The sequence below is a fragment of the Haemorhous mexicanus genome, chromosome 6, assembly GCF_027477595.1.
Source record: "Haemorhous mexicanus isolate bHaeMex1 chromosome 6, bHaeMex1.pri, whole genome shotgun sequence".
NCBI lineage: Eukaryota > Metazoa > Chordata > Aves > Passeriformes > Fringillidae > Haemorhous > Haemorhous mexicanus.
This window is the reverse complement of record NC_082346.1, coordinates 3,682,928-3,694,344: the sequence shown is the minus strand read 5'-3', so window position 1 is coordinate 3,694,344 and position 11,417 is coordinate 3,682,928. Positions and strand designations below refer to the sequence as shown.

Here is an 11,417-nt window from a genome sequence, read left to right as displayed (position 1 = left end):
TCCTCTCCAAAGCTCTGAGAAGAGCCTGAAGCAGCAGAACATCATTTCAGGTGGAGCCCCGATGAACTCTTCCTCCCTCTTTCCCTCCCATCGGCAGCAGGCAAATGCGCGCCAGGCCTCGTGGCTCATGCCAGAGCCTTCTTCCTCCCCAGGAAGCCTCCTCCCAGTAAGGCGGGAGCCTTCCCACAGCCCCGGACTCTCCGGCTTAGCCCCCCTAGAGCCAGGCCGCCGTCTGAGCCCCACGTGCCCTGGGCCAAGCGGGGATTGGCGGCCCTCTGGACCACAGCCACCCCAAAGAAATGGAGGCTCAGACCTCTGACAAGAGGAAAAGGGCACCAGCAAAGCCCCAGCTCGGAGCATGAAGAGAGCAGACTTCAGGCTGCTCAGGGAACTGCTAAGCAAGGTCCCTGGGGAAAATGCTTCTTGAAGGTCTTGGGCTCCCTCAGTGCTGGTCGCTTTGGAAACGTCACCTCCTAAGGGCACAGGAGCAGGCGATGCCCAAATCCAAATGAGGGAAGGCAAGCAGGCGAGGCACAAGGCTGGCTTGCCTGGACAGGCATCTTCTCTGGGACAGAGGATGGAAAAGGAAGCTGTGTGCCCTGTGGAATCCAGGTCAGGAGAAGAAGAATACGCAGATGCTTCCAGCTCCTGGAGGGAGAAATTTGGTGTGGCGAAAGCTCAGCGGGAGATGAAGGTGGCCAGAAATGCAGGGCACCATAAAAAGAGCGGTTTGAAATACGTTAGTGGGGAAAAAAAACCAAACCCATTGTAGAAATAACATTGAAATGTCATTGTCCCCTTTCCAGGATGTGGACGGCCACCTCACAAATGAGGACAGAGACAAGGTCAAGGGGCTTAAGGTGCGTTCGTTGCCTCTGTCCTCGACGCCCATCCCTCCCTTCTCAGTGGAAAACATTGCACTGCTGTACCAAGGGACACTGCAAAGTCCTGGAAGAGGGCAAGCCCTGCTCAGCAGAAAGCAAAGCACCCGTGTTTGGTGCACAGCATTGCCATGCAAACCCAAGGCGTGGCAGCTATTGGGAAGAAAGAAAGCGAATCCCAGTCCCAGCCCGAGCAGGGGGAGCACAATGAGCCCTCCTTGGCAAATCCCGATTTATTTAGAGCAGAGGCACAGCAGAAGTCAGTGAGCCGCTAACAAGAAACTCTTGCTGCCCTCGACAGCCGCTTCAGGAGAGCTGCCCAGAGACAGAGGAGCTTCATCTCCCATTGTCTCTGGAGGATCTGTCTTCTCAGGCACAGAGCAGTGGGGTTTTCCAGCTGGGAACGCTGAGACGTCCCGGGAGCCGGGGGCTGGACGCTGCTGGCACCAGCGCTCTCCCTGGTGCGCCTCATGCTCCGGGGAACGATGCCTTGCAACAGGCTCAGCTCCCGTTCTCGCTCCCAGCAGGCTTTCTCTGGCCACGTCCATCTTGAGCCACGAGCCGCTTCTGCTGATCCCGGAGGGGGGCTGGGCTGTGACGGCACAAAGGGGCCAAGCGCTGGCATCAGGCAGGGCTGTGACGTCCCAGGGCTGTGCGGGCTGCAGCACTGTGACATCACTGCGCTGTGGCTATATAAGACGGGCCAGCGCCTGCAGCCGCCAGTGCAGTCGCGATGGGACGTGCCGGAGCCACGAGTGACGGCGGCGTCCTGATGACCGCGCTTGTCCTGCTGCTGGCCGCTGTGGCTCTCTGGTGGGCCCTTGTCCACCGGCAACCACGGAGCCGGCATGCATGGACAGCGAAGAGGAGCAAGCGCCCCGGGGTCCGGCCCAGAGGCTCACGGAGGAACCGAGGAGCCCCTGTGGCTCCCAGGTGCCCCAGGCCTCGGGCGACTCCTCGCAGGCGGCCGCGTGCTCCCGCGAGCCCCCCGAGCAGGCCCTGCAGCTGCGGCCCCTGTGTGGCAGTGGCCCAGGAGCTGCAGGAGCTGATGCGGCGGCTCTGGGGGCGCAATGGGACACGCGCGCCGCTCTACTTGGGGATGTGGCAGGCCTTGTGGAAAGAGCTGGAGGAGCTGGTGAAGCGAGGCCACCTGCCCTGCTGTGGCCCGTCCAGCTCCTCCCCAGGCCGCCATCCCTCAGAGAGGCTGCTCCCAGCAGGATTCTCCATCCCTGGGAGAGCCTCAAGGCCTGCAGGGATGGCACAGCAGGGGAGAGCCATCCCTGCAGGAACTTCAGGCTGTCAGAGACCCTGCACCCTGCCAGGAGCCTCTGCTATCTCTGGCAGCCTCCATCCCTGGCAGAGGCTCAGTGAGACCTGTCAGCCTGCAGAGGGTGCAGAGCCCGCGGACAGGTCTCCCAGCTCCCTTGGACTCACGGACTTCAACGACGCGGGCGCACCCCTGAGCCTTGAGGTGGCCGGGGAAAGCCCAGAAGTCCAAACGGGAGCCCAGCCCGATCCAGGGGAGCCTCCTCGGGCGAAGCTGGCCGAGCAGCAAGCGTCCTGGAGCCAGCAGCGGCCATCCCGCAGCTGCCAGGACGCTGTGTCGCTTGTGCCGGCTGGCGACAGCCCGAGCCTGGGGGTGGAGACGAGCCTGGAGACACCAAGGAGGTTCCTCCATCTCCAGGAAGCTGTCCCAGGACAGCCCTCGAGGGCCACGAAGGGCTCTCTAATAGCAGGTGAGATCTCCTGATGAGCCGTCTGAGGCTCCCTCGGGGCTCTTGAGGGGCGCGGCCAGGCCAGGCCAGGGCCCCTGAGAGCAGCCTAGTCGCTGCCTCTTCCCAGTGCCTCTGACGGCACGGCTTCAGAAGGCCCTGCTTGCTTTGCAGCTGCTCCTGGGACCCCCCTGGGCGAAGCCTCGGGCTGCAGCCCCGGCCGTCGTCGAGAGCAGAGTCCAGCCCACGACGCCGGGGACAGCGACGGTGCCGGCCCGCCCCGCTGCACCGAGGCTCCTGCAGCCGCCTGTGCGCGCTGCCCTGGCCCGGTTCTGCCGCTCGCCGGCCCGTCGGCTGCGGGGCGGCGGCCGCTGGCCGGGGGCGGGCAGCAGGAAGCAGGTGAGAGCAGCTTCGCTCGCGGGCACCTGCGGGGGGGGGGGGGGGTGGGGGGGACGTTCCCGGGCGCCAGGCTGATGGCTCGCTCTCGACCGCAGGGCAAAAGAAGGAGGTGCAGGAGCTGTACCAGCTGGGCCCGCAGCTGGGCAGCGGCGGCTTCGGCACCGTTTTCTCGGGCATCCGCCTCTCCGACGGGAGCCCGGTGAGCGGCCGCCACCGGCCGGGCGTGGGAGGAAGGGCAGCGGTGGGGAGGGGCGGGGCTAGAGCTCAGCCCTCCCTCCTCTCTCCTCGGCTTGCAGGTGGCCATCAAACGCGTGGCCCGGGAGAGCGTCCTGCAGTGGGACGAGCTGGTGAGTGAGCGGGGCCAGAGGGGTGCGGCGGGCAGGGAGAATCCCGGGGCGCCGATGGGGAGCGGGAGGCGGGGGATGGCGGGGGCAGCGGGCATGGGCTCAGCGTGCAGGCCGCAGCATCGCGGGCCTGGGCACGCCAAACAGCGGCGGCGGGGCCGGGCAGGGGGCACCCCCCAAGCATCCCCTGGGCGGGAGGAAGCCCAAGCACCAGGGAGGCTGCGCGATGGGGGCACTGGGGTACTCCCAGGCAGGGCGCCGCACAGCAGCCCCAGGGCAGCATCGGGCCTGCCGAAGGCACTGATTTTCTCCTCCTCACAGCCCGACGGCACCCGCGTGCCCCTGGAGATCGTGCTCATGGAGAGGGTGGGCTCTGGTTGCCACAACATCATCCAGCTCCTCGACTGGTTCGAGCTGCCTGACAGCTTCGTGCTGGTGATGGAGCGTCCGGAGGCATCGCAGGATCTCCTGCAGTTCCTGCTGGAGCGGGAGTTCCTGTGCGAGGAGATGGCGCGCTGGCTGTTCGTCCAGGTGCTGGAGGCCGTGCGGCACTGCACCGCCTGCGGCGTCGTGCACCGGGACATCAAGCCGGAGAACCTCCTCGTGGACCCGGACAGCGGCGACCTGAAGCTCATCGACTTCGGTTGCGGCACCTTCCTCCAGGAGCGGGCCTACACGTGGTTTGCCGGTGAGCCCGCGGCCCGGGGCCCTGCTCCCGCTGCCAGGCACTGCACGGCACCGCTCCCTCCCGGGCTGCGGGCTGCGGCCTTCAGCAGGCCGCCCTTTGGCACGGGGCAGAGGCCCTGCCCCGGGAGCCGGCTGCCGGCCCTGCCGACAGAAGAGGGCGGCAAAAGCCGACTCCCGGCCTCTCGGCTCGGCAGGCCCGCAAGGGCCTGGGCCGCTCCGCTGGCCTTCTTGGCCTTGCAGAATGGTTTCTTGGCTTTGGCCAGCTGGCTGGGGGAGGCGGGGCGGCCTCGGGGGGGAAGTTGTTGCCGCGGGTGCAGCCCCTGCCTCAGCCAGGAGGCTGGCGCTAGGCTCCGGGAAAGGCAGCAGCCCGCGCCTGGACAGCGCCGCCTGTCTCCCCTAGGAACGCACGCCTACAGCCCGCCCGAGTGGATCTGCCTCGGCCGCTACCACGGCCGTGCGGCGACCATCTGGTCCCTGGGCGTGCTGCTGTACGTCATGGTCTGCGGGAACCTCCCCTTCCAGGACGAGCGTGCCATCGTGCTGGGGCAGCTCTTCTTCTGGCAGCAGGTCTCTCCAGGTCGGTATGGGGCCCCAAAAGGGCGGGCTTTGGCAGACGGCGGCACGCGGCCCGGCCTGGCCCTCACGCGGCCCCGCACAACCTCGATCTGCCCCCGAGGGCCGGCCGCAGGAGGCGGCCCGTGACGACGGGGTCGGCGTGGCCCTCACGCGCGGCCCAGGGAGGCGGCCGTGTCCCGCCGTGCCGCTCTCCCGCGCGGGGCAGGCTCGCTCGGCAGGCCGCCGCAGCCCCGAGCACACGCAGCGCGGCCCGGGCCCCGCGGGCAGCCGGGCAGGAGCCTTCTGCCCGTGACCGGCCCTTTCTGCCTTCTCTCCCCCAGAGTGCCAGCATCTGATCCGCTGGTGCTTGGCCACGCGCCCCGCGGACAGGCCGGAGCTGGAGGAGATCTTGCGCCACCCTTGGGTGCTGGGCCGGCGTTTTTGACGCCTTGCCGGAGCCTCTGCAGCACCCGCTTACAGCATCCCACGCAGGACTGAGGGCCCGAGAAATAAAATAACAACAAAGCCACTGCCGCCTGTCAAGTCTGGTCCTTGTCAGCAAGTTCAGCTAAAGAAACCTCTTGGCAGAAAGGGGAAATCAGAGTGCTCCCTTCAGCCTTTGTCAAGCTTTGCATGCCTTTCCTCCAGGATGGTCCTTTGTGTCTTCAAGCAGAGGCTCTAGTGTGGGTAGGAGGGGCTTGGCCGGGCCAAGAAATGCAACAGTGAAACAACAGCTGCCTTTTCAAACAAAGTGACAAGGGCTTCTCGGTGCGTCTCCTGAAGTGACACACGGGTCCCTCTGTGTGCTTTCCAAGGCTCGGTGGCTGTCAGGGACAGAGACGTCTCCTCTCCAAAGCTCTGAGAAGAGCCTGAAGCAGCAGAACGTCATTTCAGGTGGAGCCCCGATGAACTCTTCCTCCCTCTTTCCCTCCCATCGGCAGCAGGCAAATGCGCGCCAGGCCTCGTGGCTCATGCCAGAGCCTTCTTCCTCCCCAGGAAGCCTCCTCCCAGTAAGGCGGGAGCCTTCCCACAGCCCCGGACTCTCCGGCTTAGCCCCCCTAGAGCCAGGCCGCCATCTGAGCCCCACGTGCCCTGGGCCAAGCGGGGATTGGCGGCCCTCTGGACCACAGCCACCCCAAAGAAATGGAGGCTCAGACCTCTGACAAGAGGAAAAGGGCGCCAGCAAAGCCCCAGCTCGGAGCATGAAGAGAGCAGACTTCAGGCTGCTCAGGGAACTGCTAAGCAAGGTCCCTGGGGAAAATGCTTCTTGAAGGTCTTGGGCTCCCTCAGTGCTGGTCGCTTTGGAAACGTCACCTCCTAAGGGCACAGGAGCAGGCGATGCCCAAATCCAAATGAGGGAAGGCAAGCAGGCGAGGCACAAGGCTGGCTTGCCTGGACAGGCATCTTCTCTGGGACAGAGGATGGAAAAGGAAGCTGTGTGCCCTGTGGAATCCAGGTCAGGAGAAGAAGAATACGCAGATGCTTCCAGCTCCTGGAGGGAGAAATTTGGTGTGGCGAAAGCTCAGCGGGAGATGAAGGTGGCCAGAAATGCAGAGCACCATAAAAAGAGCGGTTTGAAATACGTTAGTGGGGAAAAAAAAACAAACCCATTGTAGAAATAACATTGAAATGTCATTGTCCCCTTTCCAGGATGTGGACGGCCACCTCACAAATGAGGACAGAGACAAGGTCAAGGGGCTTAAGGTGCGTTCGTTGCCTCTGTCCTCGACGCCCATCCCTCCCTTCTCAGTGGAAAACATTGCACTGCTGTACCAAGGGACACTGCAAAGTCCTGGAAGAGGGCAAGCCCTGCTCAGCAGAAAGCAAAGCACCCGTGTTTGGTGCACAGCATTGCCATGCAAACCCAAGGCGTGGCAGCTATTGGGAAGAAAGAAAGCGAATCCCAGTCCCAGCCCGAGCAGGGGGAGCACAATGAGCCCTCCTTGGCAAATCCCGATTTATTTAGAGCAGAGGCACAGCAGAAGTCAGTGAGCCGCTAACAAGAAACTCTTGCTGCCCTCGACAGCCGCTTCAGGAGAGCTGCCCAGAGACAGAGGAGCTTCATCTCCCATTGTCTCTGGAGGATCTGTCTTCTCAGGCACAGAGCAGTGGGGTTTTCCAGCTGGGAACGCTGAGACGTCCCGGGAGCCGGGGGCTGGACGCTGCTGGCACCAGCGCTCTCCCTGGTGCGCCTCATGCTCCGGGGAACGATGCCTTGCAACAGGCTCAGCTCCCGTTCTCGCTCCCAGCAGGCTTTCTCTGGCCACGTCCATCTTGAGCCAGGAGCCGCTTCTGCTGATCCCGGAGGGGGGCTGGGCTGTGACGGCACAAAGGGGCCAAGCGCTGGCATCAGGCAGGGCTGTGACGTCCCAGGGCTGTGCGGGCTGCAGCACTGTGACATCACTGCGCTGTGGCTATATAAGACGGGCCAGCACCTGCAGCCGCCAGTGCAGTCGCGATGGGACGTGCCGGAGCCACGAGTGACGGCGGCGTCCTGATGACCGCGCTTGTCCTGCTGCTGGCCGCTGTGGCTCTCTGGTGGGCCCTTGTCCACCGGCAACCACGGAGCCGGCATGCATGGACAGCGAAGAGGAGCAAGCGCCCCGGGGTCCGGCCCAGAGGCTCACGGAGGAACCGAGGAGCCCCTGTGGCTCCCAGGTGCCCCAGGCCTCGGGCGACTCCTCGCAGGCGGCCGCGTGCTCCCGCGAGCCCCCCGAGCAGGCCCTGCAGCTGCGGCCCCTGCGTGGCAGTGGCCCAGGAGCTGCAGGAGCTGATGCGGCGGCTCTGGGGGCGCAATGGGACACGCGCGCCGCTCTACTTGGGGATGTGGCAGGCCTTGTGGAAAGAGCTGGAGGAGCTGGTGAAGCGAGGCCACCTGCCCTGCTGTGGCCCGTCCAGCTCCTCCCCAGGCCGCCATCCCTCAGAGAGGCTGCTCCCAGCAGGATTCTCCATCCCTGGGAGAGCCTCAAGGCCTGCAGGGATGGCACAGCAGGGGAGAGCCATCCCTGCAGGAACTTCAGGCTGTCAGAGACCCTGCACCCTGCCAGGAGCCTCTGCTATCTCTGGCAGCCTCCATCCCTGGCAGAGGCTCAGTGAGACCTGTCAGCCTGCAGAGGGTGCAGAGCCCGCGGACAGGTCTCCCAGCTCCCTTGGACTCACGGACTTCAACGACGCGGGCGCACCCCTGAGCCTTGAGGTGGCCGGGGAAAGCCCAGAAGTCCAAACGGGAGCCCAGCCCGATCCAGGGGAGCCTCCTCGGGCGAAGCTGGCCGAGCAGCAAGCGTCCTGGAGCCAGCAGCGGCCATCCCGCAGCTGCCAGGACGCTGTGTCGCTTGTGCCGGCTGGCGACAGCCCGAGCCTGGGGGTGGAGACGAGCCTGGAGACACCAAGGAGGTTCCTCCATCTCCAGGAAGCTGTCCCAGGACAGCCCTCGAGGGCCACGAAGGGCTCTCTAATAGCAGGTGAGATCTCCTGATGAGCCGTCTGAGGCTCCCTCGGGGCTCTTGAGGGGCGCGGCCAGGCCAGGCCAGGGCCCCTGAGAGCAGCCTAGTCGCTGCCTCTTCCCAGTGCCTCTGACGGCACGGCTTCAGAAGGCCCTGCTTGCTTTGCAGCTGCTCCTGGGACCCCCCTGGGCGAAGCCTCGGGCTGCAGCCCCGGCCGTCATCGAGAGCAGAGTCCAGCCCACGACGCCGGGGACAGCGACGGTGCCGGCCCGCCCCGCTGCACCGAGGCTCCTGCAGCCGCCTGTGCGCGCTGCCCTGGCCCGGTTCTGCCGCTCGCCGGCCCGTCGGCTGCGGGGCGGCGGCCGCTGGCCGGGGGCGGGCAGCAGGAAGCAGGTGAGAGCAGCTTCGCTCGCGGGCACCTGCGGGGGGGGGGGGGGGTGGGGGGGACGTTCCCGGGCGCCAGGCTGATGGCTCGCTCTCGACCGCAGGGCAAAAGAAGGAGGTGCAGGAGCTGTACCAGCTGGGCCCGCAGCTGGGCAGCGGCGGCTTCGGCACCGTTTTCTCGGGCATCCGCCTCTCCGACGGGAGCCCGGTGAGCGGCCGCCACCGGCCGGGCGTGGGAGGAAGGGCAGCGGTGGGGAGGGGCGGGGCTAGAGCTCAGCCCTCCCTCCTCTCTCCTCGGCTTGCAGGTGGCCATCAAACGCGTGCCCCGGGAGAGCGTCCTGCAGTGGGACGAGCTGGTGAGTGAGCGGGGCCAGAGGGGTGCGGCGGGCAGGGAGAATCCCGGGGCGCCGATGGGGAGCGGGAGGCGGGGGATGGCGGGGGCAGCGGGCATGGGCTCAGCGTGCAGGCCGCAGCATCTCGGGCCTGGGCACGCCAAACAGCGGCGGCGGGGCCGGGCAGGGGGCACCCCCCAAGCATCCCCTGGGCGGGAGGAAGCCCAAGCACCAGGGAGGCTGCGCGATGGGGGCACTGGGGTACTCCCAGGCAGGGCGCCGCACAGCAGCCCCAGGGCAGCATCGGGCCTGCCGAAGGCACTGATTTTCTCCTCCTCACAGCCCGACGGCACCCGCGTGCCCCTGGAGATCGTGCTCATGGAGAGGGTGGGCTCTGGTTGCCACAACATCATCCAGCTCCTCGACTGGTTCGAGCTGCCTGACAGCTTCGTGCTGGTGATGGAGCGTCCGGAGGCATCGCAGGATCTCCTGCAGTTCCTGCTGGAGCGGGAGTTCCTGTGCGAGGAGATGGCGCGCTGGCTGTTCGTCCAGGTGCTGGAGGCCGTGCGGCACTGCACCGCCTGCGGCGTCGTGCACCGGGACATCAAGCCGGAGAACCTCCTCGTGGACCCGGACAGCGGCGACCTGAAGCTCATCGACTTCGGTTGCGGCACCTTCCTCCAGGAGCGGGCCTACACGTGGTTTGCCGGTGAGCCCGCGGCCCGGGGCCCTGCTCCCGCTGCCAGGCACTGCACGGCACCGCTCCCTCCCGGGCTGCGGGCTGCGGCCTTCAGCAGGCCGCCCTTTGGCACGGGGCAGAGGCCCTGCCCCGGGAGCCGGCTGCCGGCCCTGCCGACAGAAGAGGGCGGCAAAAGCCGACTCCCGGCCTCTCGGCTCGGCAGGCCCGCAAGGGCCTGGGCCGCTCCGCTGGCCTTCTTGGCCTTGCAGAATGGTTTCTTGGCTTTGGCCAGCTGGCTGGGGGAGGCGGGGCGGCCTCGGGGGGGAAGTTGTTGCCGCGGGTGCAGCCCCTGCCTCAGCCAGGAGGCTGGCGCTAGGCTCCGGGAAAGGCAGCAGCCCGCGCCTGGACAGCGCCGCCTGTCTCCCCTAGGAACGCACGCCTACAGCCCGCCCGAGTGGATCTGCCTCGGCCGCTACCACGGCCGTGCGGCGACCATCTGGTCCCTGGGCGTGCTGCTGTACGTCATGGTCTGCGGGAACCTCCCCTTCCAGGACGAGCGTGCCATCGTGCTGGGGCAGCTCTTCTTCTGGCAGCAGGTCTCTCCAGGTCGGTATGGGGCCCCAAAAGGGCGGGCTTTGGCAGACGGCGGCACGCGGCCCGGCCTGGCCCTCACGCGGCCCCGCACAACCTCGATCTGCCCCCGAGGGCCGGCCGCAGGAGGCGGCCCGTGACGACGGGGTCGGCGTGGCCCTCACGCGCGGCCCAGGGAGGCGGCCGTGTCCCGCCGTGCCGCTCTCCCGCGCGGGGCAGGCTCGCTCGGCAGGCCGCCGCAGCCCCGAGCACACGCAGCGCGGCCCGGGCCCCGCGGGCAGCCGGGCAGGAGCCTTCTGCCCGTGACCGGCCCTTTCTGCCTTCTCTCCCCCAGAGTGCCAGCATCTGATCCGCTGGTGCTTGGCCACGCGCCCCGCGGACAGGCCGGAGCTGGAGGAGATCTTGCGCCACCCTTGGGTGCTGGGCCGGCGTTTTTGACGCCTTGCCGGAGCCTCTGCAGCACCCGCTTACAGCATCCCACGCAGGACTGAGGGCCCGAGAAATAAAATAACAACAAAGCCACTGCCGCCTGTCAAGTCTGGTCCTTGTCAGCAAGTTCAGCTAAAGAAACCTCTTGGCAGAAAGGGGAAATCAGAGTGCTCCCTTCAGCCTTTGTCAAGCTTTGCATGCCTTTCCTCCAGGATGGTCCTTTGTGTCTTCAAGCAGAGGCTCTAGTGTGGGTAGGAGGGGCTTGGCCGGGCCAAGAAATGCAACAGTGAAACAACAGCTGCCTTTTCAAACAAAGTGACAAGGGCTTCTCGGTGCGTCTCCTGAAGTGACACACGGGTCCCTCTGTGTGCTTTCCAAGGCTCGGTGGCTGTCAGGGACAGAGACGTCTCCTCTCCAAAGCTCTGAGAAGAGCCTGAAGCAGCAGAACGTCATTTCAGGTGGAGCCCCGATGAACTCTTCCTCCCTCTTTCCCTCCCATCGGCAGCAGGCAAATGCGCGCCAGGCCTCGTGGCTCATGCCAGAGCCTTCTTCCTCCCCAGGAAGCCTCCTCCCAGTAAGGCGGGAGCCTTCCCACAGCCCCGGACTCTCCGGCTTAGCCCCCCTAGAGCCAGGCCGCCATCTGAGCCCCACGTGCCCTGGGCCAAGCGGGGATTGGCGGCCCTCTGGACCACAGCCACCCCAAAGAAATGGAGGCTCAGACCTCTGACAAGAGGAAAAGGGCGCCAGCAAAGCCCCAGCTCGGAGCATGAAGAGAGCAGACTTCAGGCTGCTCAGGGAACTGCTAAGCAAGGTCCCTGGGGAAAATGCTTCTTGAAGGTCTTGGGCTCCCTCAGTGCTGGTCGCTTTGGAAACGTCACCTCCTAAGGGCACAGGAGCAGGCGATGCCCAAATCCAAATGAGGGAAGGCAAGCAGGCGAGGCACAAGGCTGGCTTGCCTGGACAGGCATCTTCTCTGGGACA

The 11,417-nt window shown here is 66.1% G+C and overlaps 2 protein-coding genes across 2 annotated transcripts; both read left to right on the top strand.

Annotated features, from left to right (window-relative positions):
- Positions 1-1,733: 1,733 nt before the first annotated feature.
- LOC132328280 (uncharacterized) lies at positions 1,734-5,065 on the top strand. Its single transcript, XM_059848123.1, has 8 exons — positions 1,734-1,897; positions 2,226-2,617; positions 2,768-2,992; positions 3,088-3,191; positions 3,289-3,339; positions 3,658-4,024; positions 4,424-4,600; positions 4,920-5,065. Exons 1-8 carry the CDS (start codon positions 1,734-1,736, stop codon positions 5,021-5,023), a joined length of 1,584 nt encoding a protein of 527 aa, XP_059704106.1. The 3' UTR covers positions 5,024-5,065.
- Positions 5,066-7,155: 2,090 nt separating this feature from the next.
- Positions 7,156-10,487, top strand: LOC132328279 (uncharacterized). Its single transcript, XM_059848122.1, has 8 exons — positions 7,156-7,341; positions 7,664-8,039; positions 8,190-8,414; positions 8,510-8,613; positions 8,711-8,761; positions 9,080-9,446; positions 9,846-10,022; positions 10,342-10,487. Exons 1-8 carry the CDS (start codon positions 7,156-7,158, stop codon positions 10,443-10,445), a joined length of 1,590 nt encoding a protein of 529 aa, XP_059704105.1. The 3' UTR covers positions 10,446-10,487.
- Positions 10,488-11,417: the final 930 nt, after the last annotated feature.

Coding starts and splice junctions, on each gene's coding strand:
- LOC132328280 (XM_059848123.1), top strand. CDS start 1,734: ATGGACAGCGAAGAGGAGCAAGCGCCCCGGGGTCCGGCCCAGAGGCTC. Junction 2,618..2,767: donor GAAGGGCTCTCTAATAGCAG/GTGAGATCTCCT, acceptor CTTGCTTTGCAG/CTGCTCCTGGGACCCCCCTG. Junction 3,192..3,288: donor GCCTCTCCGACGGGAGCCCG/GTGAGCGGCCGC, acceptor CTCGGCTTGCAG/GTGGCCATCAAACGCGTGGC.
- LOC132328279 (XM_059848122.1), top strand. CDS start 7,156: ATGGACAGCGAAGAGGAGCAAGCGCCCCGGGGTCCGGCCCAGAGGCTC. Junction 8,762..9,079: donor TCCTGCAGTGGGACGAGCTG/GTGAGTGAGCGG, acceptor TCCTCCTCACAG/CCCGACGGCACCCGCGTGCC. Junction 10,023..10,341: donor CTGGCAGCAGGTCTCTCCAG/GTCGGTATGGGG, acceptor TCTCTCCCCCAG/AGTGCCAGCATCTGATCCGC.